Source organism: Cynocephalus volans, chromosome 1 (genome assembly GCF_027409185.1).
Source record: "Cynocephalus volans isolate mCynVol1 chromosome 1, mCynVol1.pri, whole genome shotgun sequence".
NCBI lineage: Eukaryota > Metazoa > Chordata > Mammalia > Dermoptera > Cynocephalidae > Cynocephalus > Cynocephalus volans.
The window spans coordinates 1156419-1173138 of NC_084460.1; the positions used below are offsets into that span (position 1 = coordinate 1156419).

The following is a 16720-nucleotide window of genomic DNA, read 5'->3' on the forward strand; positions in this document are numbered from 1 at the left end:
GTACATAGCCTGGTGGCCAGGTCAGGGAGGGCAGCGACTGCTAATTGGTGTCCTGTGGGCCACAGGAAGGCAGGGAGGACAGGATAGGCAAGGTATGTGTGACTGTAGAAGAGTCCCAGGACTCAGATGAAGTGTTGTATGTTGAAGCAGGATTAATCTGCATTCAACTGAGGGGAAAGAGGAAGGCAGATGTTACTCGGGCATTGGGAAGAGGGAGGCAGGTGTCCTTGAAGGCCACGGTCAGAAGTTTTTCTATTTAACCCGACATCTTCTCCCAGCATAAGGAATACTCCCAAGGCTGGCTGTCTGTAACCTCAGGACATCATTCTTCCCTGTGGTCCTCACTAGGAAACAGTCAGACAGAGCCTGTTCACCCTCTGTCCCTCCCACCTGGGGTGTCCCCATGTGGACCATCCTAGGAGGGGTGGAGCAAGCACCGGCTCAAGAGCAGCTTGTAAACCAAGGAGAAGCCCGAGAAAGACCAGAGACTACGAGGGCTGGGAAGGAAGCAAGCGACCAAGCCCAGGAGCCAACCCACTGGGCGGAGCAGCCCTGCCTGGGGGGTGGGGTGGGGGTCCCTGGGGACAGCACCCAGAGACCCACTGAAGGGCTTCTTTGGGTCCTGTTTGTCCTTGCTGCAGAGAGGCCTTCCAGACCTCCAGCATCTTTTGCTCTGAAGTGGGCCTTTCTTGCCCCATCAGCTTCTGCCCCATCAGGCCCAGGCATTCCTGGGACTTCTTAGAGAGTGTGGCCTTGTCTGAACACAGATGTCCCCACCATCCGATCACACCAAACTCTGGATATCTTCACTGGCTTCCTGTGCCGTAAGAAACCAAGCCCCTGCCTGTCTCTCTGACCTCAGCACATGCCGTGCTCCTCCTCGCTCAGACCTTCAGCCACACAGGCCTCCATTCTGTCCCGAGCCCATTCCAGGCTTTGCGTTAGCTGTTCCTGCTGCACGGAACGCTTTCCTCAGTGTCCACAGGGCCTGTCCCTTCTTGGCTTTTCTGTCTCAGTGGAAACGTTACCCTCCTCAGATTGGCCTTCCTGACTCCCTGTCCTGCTTTTTTTCTTCTATGTTTCCTATCCTCATTTGCTAGTTTCTTATTTGTGTATTGGTTTACTGACTGTCACCTCCCTCCACTTGAAGATGAGCTCCCTGGAAGGAGGGACCTTGTCCGTAGGAGCAGTGCAGTAGCCTAATGGCCTAGAAAAGAGCTCAGAGCACAGGAGGTGCTTGATAACTTTGAAGACATTTATTGAATGTATATCTGGATTTACCTCTTTAGATCAGCCAAGGTTAGTCCTGAGTTGTCCTGGGTTTTTCCTCCAGGAAGCTTCCTGGAGCTCCAGGCCTTCCTCCAGGCCACAGATGGAAATAGTTCCCAGCATCTTGGTGGGTGGGCTTATGTATTTGTGATCTGGCATCAGATGGCCCATTTAGGGGGGTCGTGTTTGGGGAACACCAGGAATAAGGCTGACCCGCTTGTTACTGGGTGTGTTGAAGCAGCCCTCATAGGGTTTAGATTCTGTTCTGGCCAGGAGCTCAGCTGTCCAGCTTTTGAGGGATTCTGTAACCTCACCTGACCTACATGGCTGCAAACAGGGATATCCTTGTCTGACCTCTTTTAGCTGACATGCAGAACAGACTCTGCTTTGAGTTTCGGTCTCCCTTCTGAGTGCTAGGAAAGCGGGGCTGGCTCTAGACAGATGAGGGGGCGTTCTGAACTGGGGCCAAGCATGGGGTGAGGTGGGCCACAGCCACAGCTAGCGGGATACAGGACGCTCCTCTCGATGTCATGGCATGTCCTGGGAAGCTAGGACGGGTTGGAAGCACCGTGCCAGTCAGTCAGGACAGCCTCCCTCAGCCCTTCGCAGGATGTGAAATAGGAGAAGCTCCTCTGGCTTGAAGAGTTTTAGACCCACATTATAGAACTCAACAAAGATACTGCTAGTTTTTAGTTAAAATCTTCCATTGAAATGATGTAGAAGAAAAGCAACCAAATTTCAGGGGCCGTGAAGGAAGACTTCAAACCACATTTTTCAAAGTATTTGTGCAGAACATTAACTGTTATCAGCAGAGCTGTTCTGTAGGAGATGGTGGGCTTAAGAAAATTAATCAAGTGTCTTCGTGGTAGCACTTTCGGAGCTTTTAATATGCTCATCATGACTCTCAGAAAGCTGATACATTGTGCAGTGTTTGTTAATCTTTTAGACCCTGGAATACTTTTAAAATGAAAAATCTCTTGGCACACACTTTAGGGGAATAGTGTGCTGGAGAATGGATGAAGGCAAGGGACAAAATCAAGTGGGCTTCCTGCTGTAAAAAAAAGAATGAAATACTACCATTCACAGCAACATGGATGGACTTAGAGAAAATTATACTAAGAGAAATAAGCCAGGCACAGAAAGAGACATACTGCATGTTCTTACTTAGTTGTAGGAGCTAATAAAAAATAAATAAGTAAATATACAAACAAATGAGGGGGCGGGGAAGAAGGTACAACAATTCCTTGAACGTGGTAAGACAAGTGAACAGATATGATGTTGATGGTGGGGAGGGGAGAGAGGAAAAGGAGGAATTGGTAAAGGGACATGAAAATTAACTATATTGTATATTGATAAACTAAAATAAAAAAATAAATGATATATATTAACAAAATCTAGTTAGGGCCGAGCCTGTGGCGCACTTGGGAGAGTGCGGTGCTGGGAGCGTAGCGACGCTCCCGCCGCAGGTTCGGATCCTATATAAGAATGGCCCGTGCGCTCACTGGCTGAGCACCAGTCACGAAAAAGACAAAGAAAAGAAAAAAAATCTAGTTAGCTTCACAAGCGTTTAGAGATTTCTGTGTGTTCTGCATGGTGCCCATTACTGTGAAAAATGCAGAATGATACAGAGCAAGTAGCCCATACTTATGTTAGGATAAGAAGACTCTCATATGCAAAACAGTTAGAAAGTAATAAAAGAAAAACTCGTCATCGAGAGCTACAGTGTGTGGTGTGAGCTTTAAAACTCAGGGACTCTGGAGAGGGAGCAGACCAGCCTGGTAGGTATGTCGCAATGCAGAGAAGGCCTCCTGGAAGGCATGTGACTGATGCGCCTGAGATTGGGTGATGCAGCAAGGCCTTAGCGGACACTTGAATGGCATCGTCTTCTGTTGTGTTGGTTGTGCGTGTTAGTCACTTGCATGGTTTCTCCTCCCAAACATTGTGGCATGTCTTGGGAAAGCCAGAGGCAGGTCAGAGGCAAATCAAGAGCCTGGCTTATTGGCCACTGGAATCTGGTGTATGTGTGGTGATAAGGAAGTGTGTGTTCTCGAACGGTGGAGCCAGCACCTGAATCCCTGCCTAGGCGTTATCAGTAAATGTTGCAGGAACAGGAAGTCCCCACAGCTGTAGCTATTTGTCCTTGAGCTGGAAGCTGCAGGGAGGACCTGCCAGACAGGCCAGGTGTACACTGTTAAGATGTCTGTGCAGTGAGTCGTGTATCTTTCCGCCCTGCATCTGCATAGATTTGACTGTGGCCCTTCTGAGTACTTAGGTGCTCTTTCCCATGCACAGTGACTCACAATTCAGGTTTGTATCGCTGAGTGGCCCAGTGATGTCTCCTGAGCATTGGTGCACTTGCCAATGAGTTACTCACCTAGGCTGTACAGGAAACAGGTCCAGGCAAGTGAGTTTTAAGATTCCCTATGGCCACCTTTGACTTTGATGTTTATTGGTTGCCATTTGAGCTCATAGAATGATGGAGCATGGGAGAAGTTTTGCTGTTGTCCTAACTCCCAGCTGTGGGGCACATCTGTTTCTCCAGCTGGGATTTGGCTCATTGAAAGTTAAGTTTGAGTATGCAGATACTTGGTGGATGGCCAGATATGCTCTTCTGCCTTTGGTCAAACTACTCTGCAAAGCACATGGCTTCGCTTTGTATCAGCTGCCCAGTTAACATTTCCTCTCTCCTTTCTCAACACCGGTGCTGTCCCCAGGAACATGCCCAGGTTTGGTTTTCAGTGTGATAGCAAGTGTCGTGCGTCCCCTTTCTCTCCCCCACCTTGCGTTCTTGGTCTAGACTCCTCGTGATTGTTTGTGGTGTGGCAGTTCACATCCAGTAGCGTCCAGTCCTAGACCCTGACTTTAATGTACTTGCTGTGTCTGGTTATAACCCACAGGCCAAGGTCACTCTTCCTCCTGTTTACTAACCACTCCCTGACTCTTTGGCTTAGGAACACTCCCGGCCTGAGTATGAAACCAAAGTTCGAGAGAAGATGCTAAAGGAGAGCGACAAGTCTGTCGTCCGGAAATTGGAAGCAAATATGACTGCGAGTGATGATGAGGTGAGAAGCTGGAGCTTGCTGCTCACTGTCGTCCTTGTTTGTCCAGTCTCTTGTCATTTCATTTGGAACGCCTCAGGGAAGGGAGGTGGGGCGTGGGAAGGGGCTGGGGGGGGGGCAGGATGGAGCGGGAGCACGGCATCTCCTTGTCCTGTAGTCGAGCTCACGGGCAGCTGGCTTTCACCACGACTTGAGCTGTCTCTCTTTCCTGAGTGGTGCCGTCTGGACAAAATAGGCAGGCAAGTTTCAGGAGGAAGAAACAGTTTCAGGCCTGGTTCCTCTGGATCTCATCACTAAATGTTGAATAATAATAGTAATCACCACTGTACCAGACACCACCCCGACAGATAACTCTCACTAAATGCTTGCTGTGTGCTAGGCACTGTTCGAAGTGCATTATATTATCTCCTTTTATTCTTGCTATAAACCTATCAGGCTGGTACTATTGTTATGTAACTGAAAACTTAGGAAAAAAGTTACGTCTTACCAATTAAGTCATGTGCCAGAGGTGACACAGCCAGTAAGTGGTGGGTAGATCTGGGATTCCAACCCAGGTCTGTCTGTTCCGAAGTCTGTGCACCTGACCATTATACCACACTGCCTTCCAACTGCAGTGGGGAAATGAGAAAATAAAGTGAGAAATGGCTTTCAGGGTCGGTGGAGGCAAATTCACGCCTGTGTTTGCGTGAGCTACTCACACAAGGTTCCTTATATTTCGTTTTATCTGGGTGGGCCTCCAGAAGTAGGAACTGATGGTGAGCATGTTCTCTGAGTCATAGTTCTGAGTTTTATGGTGGCATTCAGTCATTAAAACAGAGCTTCAGAATCTGTGCTGCAATCCGTAAACACTCATAGTATGTGTGTGGGGAGGGGGACCTCTTTAGCAGTGCCTGTCACTGAATGCTGCCCTTCTTTGAAACCAAAAGTGTGCGTGTGCGTGCGTGTGTATGTGTTTCTGTCTTTCCTAATCTGGTTCCTGGAAAAAAAAAATCAATAAGATTGAAAATCTGTTATTCTTACATGTGTTTTTTCTTCATCTTGGATTTAAATTCAAATTTTATTTTATTTTACATTCTTTAAGTTGGAACTATTCATGTTAACATGCAAATTTATGCAAGCACCAAAACAGAAGAATGTGGTGTTTTTGAGCCCAGAATACTGGCTTTTTTTTTTTTTTTTTTTTTTTTAAGAAAACAGGATTTAGAAGACAGAGAGGGTGGCCTTCTGAGTTTCTTTTTCCTAAATGAAGAGCAAGTCCAAAACCACCAATTATTCAGGGAAATAATGAATTCATTTGTAGGAAAGACTAATCATCATGGTCACCCTCATCAGAAAGCAAGCATTCTATGTTCTGTCAGCTTCAGCAACTTCCACCACAGAGCAATATACAATGGATAGTTTTATGGAACTCACATGTAACTTTTACTGACCACTGACTCATTTAATTTTAATTCCACAGACGGGAATGCAAGGAGCTGGAATTGCATACATTGAGGCTGTTTCTGATGTAAACATCGCTTGGATATATATGCATGATAGGTCAAATAACTTTCAGGAACCATGAATAATTAAAAAACATCTGAATGCATTATGAATGATACATATGTTTATGTTTTAGCATTCAACATCTATTTTCATTATGCTCTTGAGAATGCAAAGCTCAAAGCGTCTAATGCCTTGTGGGCACTGGGGGGGGCGGAACGACCTTCCCCAGTGAGCAGTGTGAGATAAAAATGGCCTAGAACTTGATCGTCAGGATTCTGCTAGTGTTTCCTCAAATATGTTAGCATTGCCAATGCTTCTGTCCCTGCTACAAATCTAGCCACAGGTGGGAGATAAAGATGGAGCATGTGTTGCTGTCTGATGCAGGGATGCTGCTCTTGCCTGCGGGAAGAGTTGTGGTCAGTACTCATCATGCACCACGGCTCTGGGGCACCACTGTGTGGTGGGTATTTAGGAATGGTACCTTCTTCTGGGGAATGGGCAGAGACTGCGGAATAAATCAAAGTCTAGCTGGTGGTCTTGGATGTGCTCCTTTCACCCCAGAGGATCACTTTGGTTCTGCCCTCGCTGTAAGCCTCTCCTTACTTTCCTTCCTGCTGAATGATAAAAAGCTACAGTTTTTGAGCTCACAGTAGTGCAGAAGCTTGCCTAAGAGCACGCAGCTAGTTGCTGGGGAGCTGGTAATCAAACCCAGCTCCACCTAACCCCCAAGGCCCCATTGCCTTTTTTCTTTTTTAATTTTATAGATAGCAAGTCCACTTATTTTTTTTAACATTTTTATTGAGATTTAATTCTTACAGCCTAAAATTCACCCATTTAAAGCACACAATTTAATGGTTTTTAGTATATTCACAAATTTGTGCAATTGTCCACACAATTTAAGTTTAAAACATTTTTATTACTCCAAAAAAATGCTGTACCCGGTAGTTGTGAAGCTCTGGACAACTAATCAGTCTTCCATCTCTGTAGATTTGCCTATTCTGGACTTTCAGGTAAATGGAATCGTATAATATGTGGTCTTTAGCATCTTTCACTTAGCAAAATTTTTTCAAGATTTGTCCATGTTGTAACATATATCGGTACTTCATTCTTTCTTACTGCCAAATAATATTTCATTTTTTGGATTTGCCTCATTTTATTTATTTATTCATCAGTTGGTGGACATTTGGGTGGTCTCCACTATTTGGCTATTATGAATAATGCTGCTATCCACATTTGTGTACAAGTTTTTGTTTGGCCATATGCTTTTATTTCTCTTGGGTATATACGTAGGAGTATAATTGCTGGGTCATATGGTAACTGTATGTTTAGTGTTTTGGAGAACTGCCATACTATTTTCCAAAGTGGCGTCATTACTTTACATTCCAGCCAGCAACGTGTAAGGGCTCCAATATCTCCATATTCTTACCAACACTTCCTATCTGTCTTTTTCATTTTACCCATCCTGGTGGTGTGAAGTGCTATTTCATTGTGGTTGTAATTTGCATTTCCCTAATGACCAATGATGAAGCATCTTTTCTTGTGCTTACTGGCCATTTGTGTGTGTCTTCTTTAGAAAAATATGTATTCGAATCCTTTGTCCATTTAAAATATTGGGTTAATTGGCTTTTTATTATCAAGTTGTAAGAGTTCTTTATATATTCTGGACACCTGTCTCTTATCAGCTAATACGATCTACAAATATTTTCTCTAGTTCTGTAGATTGTCTTTTTCACTTTATTGATGATATCTCTTGAAGCACAAAAGTTTTAAATTTTGAAATAGTTAAATTTGCCTATTTTTCCTTTTGTCACTTGTGCTGTGGTGTCATATCTAAAAATTCATTGCCTGATCCAGTGTCATTAAGATTTACTCCCAGGTTTTCTTCTAAGAATTTTACGGTTCTAGCTCTTAGAGTTAGGTCTACGATACATTTTGAGTTAATTTTCGTGTGTGATATAAGGTACCAGTCCAAGTTCATTTTTTTCCGTATGGATATTCAGTTGTCCCAGCACCATTTGTTGAAAAGACTATTTTCCCTATTGAATTATCTGGATGCCCTCATCAAAAATCAATTGACCATAAATGTAAGATCCTAAATTGATTTCTGGATAATCATTCTATTCCATTGATCTGTATGTCTGTCCTTATGTCAGTACCACACTGTCTTGATTACTGTAGTAAGTTTTGAAATACGAATTTCATGATGTTTGTCAATTTCTGCAAAAAAAAAAACAAAAAAAAAACGAACTGCGATTTTGATGGGGATTGAATTGCATCTGTAGATTAATTTGGGAAGTATTAACATTTTAACAATAGTAAGTCTTCTAATCTATGAATATAGTATATCTTTCCATTTATTTAGATCTTTGTTTTTTAGCAATGTTTTATGATTTTCAGTGTGCATATCTTGCATATCTTTTCATAAATTCATTGATAATTATTTGATTCTTTTTGATGCTGTTGCAAATGTAGTTGTTTTCTTAATTTTATTTTTGAATTGTTCATTGTTAGTAAATAGAAATACAATTTATTTTTGTATCTTGTACAATGAATTTCTTAGGATTTTCTATTTACAAGATTATGACATCTGTGAATAGAGATAGTGTTACCTCTTCCTTTCCAGTGTGGATGTATTTTATTTCTCTTTTCTAATGGCCCTGACTAGGATCTCCTGTGCAATGTTGAATAGAAGTGGTGAGAATGAACATCCTTGTCTTCTTTTTGATTTTAGGGAAAAAAATTTAGTCTTTCACCATTAAGTATGATGCTAGCTGTGGCCCCTTGCTTTTTAAATTTTTTTTAACTGTCTCCTGTCAGCGGGATGCTGATCTGAAATGAGATGTTCCATATTGTAATGATGTGATAACTGTACTCGTATATCCACGCTGGGGAGGGGTAACATGGTAAGGCCCAAAGGTTGGCAGACTAGGAGTCAGAACCCTGGAACAGTAATCACAGTGCTGTCACCAGGTAGCGGAGCCTTTCCTGGGTCTCTTCTGCTTCAGCTGTGACATGGGGAGACTGGATTATGTAGCTCTGCAGTTCTGAGAGCCAGTGATTTTCTTTGCTGATGTGCACAGATGATGTTGGTCATCAGCCCATCACTTTGGGGGTTGAACCCTCACTTATTTATCTCATATGGTAGTAATTTGGCTATTCTTATATATCTATTTATCCATTTTCAAGGACGTGGGCATGGGTGTATGTTAACCATGATAAAATTGTAAGTAACATTTAAGGAGTGCTCGACATGTGCCAGGCTTTACAGGTGTCGTTTTGTTTAAGTCTCAAAATCATTATGATCCCCAATTCACAGATGTGTAAACTGAGGCTTAGAGAGAGAAGTAATTTGCTCAATGCTAATCTGTGGCAGAGCCAGAGGATGAGCCAGGCAGTCTGACTCCAAAGCAATGTTCTTAACTTCTATCTCCTGTGACTCTCAAATGTTTTCCTTGAACGGATCCTCAAACACCCCTAAAAAGTTATGTTTCGTTCTCTTTCCTTAAACTAAAGGCAGGAAGGACTGTGGTATTTATTGGAAAGATGGGTAAGAGACAAATTTGTTACCCTACTCCAGTGGTTTTCTGTAAATTTTGGTGGGCTGATGCTCTGTTTCCACTGAGGACAAAACAGTGGGTAGAATTAGCTCAGTTTATAACAAGAGACAGTAGGGAGGATTCAGGAATATAAACACAGATATATATTGTTTCCAAGGAAGAATATGGAGTCTGGAACTTTTAATAAAAGAGTAGGCTGGATTTTTTTTTCCTGGATCAGTTTTAATCCTCTCTGGAATAGTTTCTCGTGGACAGATTTGGAGGTTTTGTGAAGTTTCCCTGCAGGGCAGGTTTTTTCTCTGTTCATGTGAGATGGTAAGCTCTAAGCTGAGTGCAGATGGATGGTGCTAAAGATGGCCCCAGACACTCGCCTCTGGTTCCTCTGACCTTTCACTCAGCCCTTCTAATTTCAGCCACACCTCCTTTCCTTTCAGTAAACTTTGTATTAGTTAGAGCACACTTAGAAAACAAAGCTCATGCCCTGTAGTTTACTAGAGGGAAAGTACTACGAGGGACTAATTATAAAGGCCTTAGAAAAAGAGAGGTAGATGCAAATGGGATCATGAGGCAAGAAAGAGAGAGTGGGGGGAAATACCCTGAATTTCCCCTCCTGCTCTCTAGGCTCCCACCAGTACCTCCCACTGGCCAAATCTAACCAAAAGCCAGTTGATACGTTTATTCTGGGAAATGTGGTTTCCAGGGGCCAGTACCTTGTAACACAGAGCAGAGGAAGGAAACAGCAGAGAGTTGATCTGAGAGCATCTGAGAAAAGACTGCACAAAATTCCAGTCAGTAAGTCAGGACTTCAGAACCTGCTAGCCTCAGATCACTTGCAAGCTGGGTCCTGGCTTGGGAGAGTTGAAAGGCTATTGGAGAACAGGAATAAAAATTTGGCAAAAAACACAAGAATGCTTATGACTGACATAATGAATGGGTTACATGAGTGATCAGTTGTTCAGTCCATATTTTGTGTCAATATGCAAGGAGCATGCTGGGCAGATGGCAAATGTGGGTCTTAAGAGTCTTCTCCTATAAAACATATCGCTAAAAGGACATTTGAACAAAAATCCTATTTAACTAGTCCTGGGAGTTACCAATAAGTTCAGAGAAGTTATTGTCACCCAAATATTTACCCCGTGTGGACGCAGCTCCAGCCCCCGTCCCTGCCTGGCACAGCGTGGGGTGCTGCGTCTCATGAATGTTTCACGGGAGCATGGAAGCCGGAGGAGAGCACATGCCGAGAGGAGGCCCGCAGTAGATGGGTGTTAGTTTACTGTTCAGTGCGCCACCCTGGGGACAAGTATTTCAAAAGAAAACTCATCTAAAGTTAAAGCATTGAAACATTTATGACAGATGGCTCTGGCGAGCACAGCAAACAAACATGTGGAATAAATGATGCACGATTGCATGGCCTTTGAGGAGGCTGGGACCACAGCAACGGGAGGCTGGGGGGTGGCCTGAGCCCGCGGGGAGCCAGGAGGCCCAGGCAGCAGGAGGAGGGGTCCCGGCCGGCCCTCTCACTCCGGGCCAAGAAGGACACCGTCCAGGCTTTCCACACAGGCCCTTGGTGGTTTGTCAGAATGTTCTGAGGAGCAGAGCACAGATCCCTCTGGCCCTTTTTTGAAGGCACTCAATGACTTAATAACCATTTGAGGGTCAAACATATAAAAAACCAAAGTAATCCTCTCAGACTCTTCCTAGGAATTAAGAAGGTTTCTCATTGGCAAAGGGAAACACTGGGGTGCAGAAAGAAACTCAATTTGCCAAAGATTTCCACAGTAAATGAGAAGCTGAGGTGAGGCTTGATCTTGGTTCCATTGCTGAATCTTTTCATCGGCGCTGGTGCCTGAGGTCTCCAATCATCTTTATTATCTGGGTGTTTCATGGACTCTCACTCTTAGGGGCTGACTTCTGAATTGTTGGGGACATCCTGGACCTTTGTTCTCTCCTACACTACTGCATGAACTGAGGAATATCTGGCAGGAAAGAGGCCTGGGTTCTACTCCATGCTGGAGGACATTTGGGAAGGAACCAGGCCACTTGGTCCTCCCACCAGTCCCTGAGCCTGTCTGATCAGGACTGCCACCCTGAGGGTTTGTGCAGCCCTGAAACCCAGGGATTGTAACATATTTACACCTGTTCCCCTTGAGTTTCTCATATTTGGTAGGAAGGACAAGGAAACAGGTCACCTTGTACAATGCAGCTCCCTGGCTGAAACATATCTTGCAAACTAGAATTGTTACCGAAGGCTGCGCCCTGACAATTTTATGTACATACATACATTTTTATTCTACTCTAATTCTACTCTGATTTTTTCGTTTTTTTGTTTACTTTCTCTGGCTCTGGCTCTATCTCTCATGGACTGGCTTCCATTTCTCATCTGTGGTCTCGTCCCCACGGGGGCGTTCCAGCCAAGAGACATGGGTGAGCAAAGGAATTGGGGGGGGGGGGGGTGTCAGTCGTGTTTGACTATGGGATGTGGGTGTCTTCTTAGGAACAGTTGGGAATTGGATTCTGTGTCCCTTTCCCTCATTGGTGGGATGCAGCCACCAGGCTACAGCAGATGACAGGAAGGCTGGGAAATGTAGTCCTTGCCCAGCAGCCTTCAAGCAACAGCCCCAAACCACCAAATGGACAGCTGGGCTCCTCTGCCACCTCATTGAATCACAATGTGAGCTGAACGTAAGCAGGGAGACTTGGGGAAGGTGGCACGAGGGGTTGAGATTGGAAGTAGCTGCAGGGGATTCTGACTGACCAGCACCTGCTGAGCATTGCCATTGTGGGAAATGAGAACACAAGGAAGGTTCTTGAGAAGGAAAGTGCTGTAAGGGATTTCAGTGAGTGAGTGAGAAACACTCATCTGTGGTGTGCCCACAGTGCCCTGGCTGGCACCTTCCATAAATAAGTCCCCTCCATTGGAGTTCGGTACTGACCCTCTTTGAACAAAATTTAGTGCTATTGTACATGGCATTGTAGGTAAAGTGTTTGTGTGCAGATGCATTAAAATAGTTTTTGTCTGTTTATAATTACATAAATTATACATAAAAATATTCTCCTCCAGAAAATTTCCAACAATAGAGATAGTCTCCAGACCTCATCTCCTCCCAATGTCATTTGTCTTCCTAGAAGTTACATGGTTTGATTTATATCCTTCCAGACCTTTACTTACACATTTTTATTCATGTATGAATTCAATGGGTTCTTACACACACACACACACACACACACACACACACACACACACACACACGCACGCACGCACACACACACATGGAGAAAGTCATGGACAAATGGGGTCATTTTATTGAGAAAGTTTTATAAGGCATTAAGACTGTTGTTCCCAGACTATGCCCCAATGCATCCCAGGTTGCCCCAAATTCACAGAAGTGATGTGGAATTTTTGAACATTTTTAAGGGAAGCACAAACAATACTTACCATCTGTTGGACACCACACAATACTGTCTCAGCAGTGTCATTGTTAGATAGTACTGTGTGTCTTTCGATGTCATCGTATCTCAGTGATGCTGAATTCTCAGTGGATGCAGCACAGGTACTGCACAAAGTCATTGTGGCACAGGCAGCATGAGGGGTGTGTCCATGTGACAAGGTTGGAGAACTTGCAGAGTGCCCAACAGGTGCACACATCCTAATAGTAAGTAATTAGGGTTAAGCGTGAAATAAAATATTATTTAACTTATGTGTATTTTTCCCCAATGGCTATTAAGTTTTTAGGACACAAATACTTATGAAGTTATTTGGACTTAACTTAATAAACGGAACTGTTAAGCATTTTTTTTTTTAGCCTGGCGAACTGAATAAAAATTGCTGAGACATTAAGAGTACTGTGAACCAAGAAAGTTTTTGCACGGCTGCTGAAAGAACTCCCTAAGTTCTACAGACATTTAAGAGTAAAGCAGACAGTCAAGAGCAGAAACGCTTAAAAAGATAAATACTGAGATTCAAAGTTGCAAGGATTTATTTGGGGGTGGCAGCAGTCTGCAGCAAACCGTGGGCCAGGAAAGTGCCAGCTGGGCTGGCTTCTGCATGTGCTCTCGGGCCTCCCACTGACTTCTCTCTTGGGCCTGGCAGTACATCTGCCCTCGTGTGCATCCAGTCTCTCATCACCATCTCTCTGCTTGTGTGTGGATACGTTTGTGTGGGGTGTGTGTGAGTGTGTGTGGTGGTAGAGGGCACTGAGGGTTTCTGATCACGGACATCCTTTTAAATTCTTGGGATTTAAAATAAACTTGACAATTTCTAATCCAGAGGACATTGCGTTACCTACAATCTCCAGAGTGGTTTGGCGTTTGTAGAGAAGGATGCCAGAGAAACATAGAATGTCTCCATAAACGTCTCCCTGCGTGGAGCGTGTGAATTATTCATCACAAGTAGACTCCTCGGGTGGCCAGGCCATCAGCCGGGGAGCTCTGGCCCTCTTCAACTGACAGCCTCTTCTCAGCATCAGAAGTTCTGGCTAAAATAAGACCTTCTTTTCTGCTCACTGTATATATTTCCACTAGCTTAGGTCTAAATTAAGAAGTTACAAATAAGGAGAGCCCCGAGGCCTGGGTTATGGAAGAGAGGCTAGAGAGGGACGGGGCAGCCTGTGTAATGAGAACACAGTGGGGGAGAAGAAGCGGATCTAGCCTGGGAGCTGGGGCTGGGCAAATTCAGGATGGCATTTCAGACCAGACCCTCATGGTTTCCTGGAAAACACAAGGCCCAAAAATGTGCAGTGACTGGGGATGTTGGAAGAGCGTAGCTGCTAACAGAGGCCAGCACATACTGTTGGTATGTGTGATGTTAGCCACTACTGACTTGCAGTTTGGGCTTTTCAATTTTAGGCTTAAATGATTTTTCCATATATGGCTAGACGCGTGTAAATTAAATTTGTCTTTTGCTCTCTGGGCCAAGGTCATTATTTCTCTTCCCTGGAATTCACTGGAAGCACACACAAACCCTTTAGGTTCCTTGCTTTCTCTCCCTTAATGAGCCCAAACCTTAAAAGTGCTGGTTCAAAAAATTCCTCTAGGGCTGGCCCCGTGGCTCATTCGGGAGAGTGTGGCACTGGTAGCGCCGAGGCCGCGGGTTTGGATCCTATATAGGGGATGGCTGGTGCGCTCACTGGCTGAGCGTGGTGCGGACCACACTATGCCGAGGGTTGCAATCCCCTTGCTGGTCAAAAAAAAAAAAAAAATTCCTCTAGGGTCAGAAGGTGTTTTGGCTTCCTGTGATTCTTTTCATGTGATGGTCAAAAGGAGCTTTCAAAGAAAACTGATGGGATTGCCCTTTTGTGGATGGGAAAACAGAGGCCTCGAGACTATTTCCTCTGACAGTCACTAGAGGTTACAGAAACCTCTCTCTCCATCCCCCACCATGGCTGCTCAGCCATGCACTAGCAGGTGAGAAAGGGCTCGTCGTCCAAAGCATTTGCAGCTTTTCACTGAGTGGGCTCAGTGTGTTCTTTCCAAACATTATTTTAAATTTTGTAAAGAATGAAGAACTAGGAAGAAAAGAAAAAAGGGTCTTTATTTTGGGTTCCCCCAGATGCAGACCCTGAGCCAATGATTCCAGTACAAAATTTTGGGGGAGGTGGAAACCCCTGTAGAGGACTGGGGAAAAGAGAGAGGGGAGGAAAAGCAGCCAGTGAAGGGAGCTTTGCCAGTCAAGTTACACTGTGGGCAGCTGGGGCTGACTTCCACTGCTGGAGAACGTGCACTATGCCTGAGGGGTGAGCGTCCTTGTCTGTTTCTGCTGCTATAACAAAATACCTTAGACTGGGTAATTTATAACCAACAGAAATTTATTTCTCACAGTTCTGGAGGCTGGGAACTGTAAGATCAGGGTGCTGGCAGATTTGGAGACTGGTGAGGGCCCAGTCTCTGCTTCTCAGATGACATCTTGTTGTTGTGTCTTCACATGGTGGGAGGCAGAAGGGCAAAAGGGCACCAAAGTGCTCCTTTCAACCTCTTTTATAAGAGTGCTAATTCATTCATGAGGTGGAGCCCTCATGACTTGATCACTTCCCCAAAAGACTCCAGCTCTTAATACTGTCCCCTTGGGGTTCAAGTTCCAACATGAATTTTGGAGGGACACATACATTTGAACCATAGCAATGAGAGACCTGCGTATGTACCAGTGTGTACTAGCTCCTGCCAGACACTGCTGAGGGCAGCTCCAAATGTGTGAGTGCGAGTGTGTGCGTGTGTGTTAATTCTCCTGCACTTCTGGTGTGCCTTGAACATGCACGTGGGCAGAGAAGGCTGAAGCCACCAAAAAAAGACTTTCACTGAAAAAATTGCAAATTCTGGCAGTTGGAAATTGGACTGTAAATTATAATAGTAAGGCCTGAGGGGATTTGGGGCAGACACTGACAGTATCAGGGTTTCCTAAGTCCTAAAGTGCATGAATCAAGATCTAGTTAGAAAATCAGAAATCTGGGAGTTCATTAGAAGAAATTGAAATACAATGAACTAGTTAGAAAGGTGTCAGCAGGGCTGAAAAGCTGAACGGGGATGGCGGAGCAACTAGAGACAAGCAGCTGTAGGAAGCAGGGAACCGAGGTAGGAGGCGGTGTTGCAGAACCCAGGACCAGTGCCACCTGGTGGGACCGTGGGGGGAAGGGCAGTCCAGCAGGTGATGGACGTCTGGAGTAGGTGCAGCCACTGCACGAGGCAGATAGATAGAGGGGAAGATGCTCTGGATCCTCCTCTCCATTTACCTGCCAACCTTGCCTCTATACCTCCCGTTGGCTGAATCTAGCTAGAAGCCAGGTGGCCAGGGATCCTGGGAACCGTGTCTTCTGAGATCACTCCCTGTGCATTATTATTATTACTAGATCAAGGAAATGGCAGGTCGGAGAGCAAGTGGGAAAATGAGTGATACTAGTTGTGATCCTTTGTCTAATGTCAACATGTTCCTTCCACCTCTGGTTGCTTTGCTCTTTCTACTGCATGACTGTGTTGGGTCGCCTTCAAAGCAGACTCCAGGAATTTCTATGGAATTTGGGTGGACTACATTTTGGGAAGGGTTAGATGATAGACTAGGGAATGTGCTCCACAACCTTGTTCACCGGTTTTGAAGCTTCCTAGGCTGTTCCTGTGCCTTGTGTCCTTCTGTCCAGCAGCAGCAGGAGCTTGGATTCCCTGCCTCACATCTGCAGTCTTTGTCTGCTCCCCTTATGTAGGTTTGCCGAGGTCTGATGTTTTGGCTGCTTCAGTGAAGTAGGTGACCTCACACTTTGGAGAATACCCTTCAGTACCTGGAGTGCTCGTGTTCCTTCTCTCTCCTCAAGTTATTGCCATTTAGACATGTTGACTCTTATCAATTCCATAAGTTCAAACGCCAAC

At 44.8% G+C, this 16720-nt stretch overlaps 1 protein-coding gene across 1 annotated transcript in view; it reads left to right on the plus strand.

Annotated features, from left to right (window-relative positions):
• ANO2 (anoctamin 2) overlaps window positions 1-16720 on the plus strand; it is a 317511-nt gene that overhangs the window by 166430 nt on the left and 134361 nt on the right. The window contains exons 13-14 of the mRNA XM_063099698.1: window positions 3984-3995; window positions 4221-4331. Of these exons, the coding sequence (XP_062955768.1) occupies window positions 3984-3995; window positions 4221-4331 (123 nt within the window). The remainder of the gene's footprint in view (window positions 1-3983; window positions 3996-4220; window positions 4332-16720) is intronic.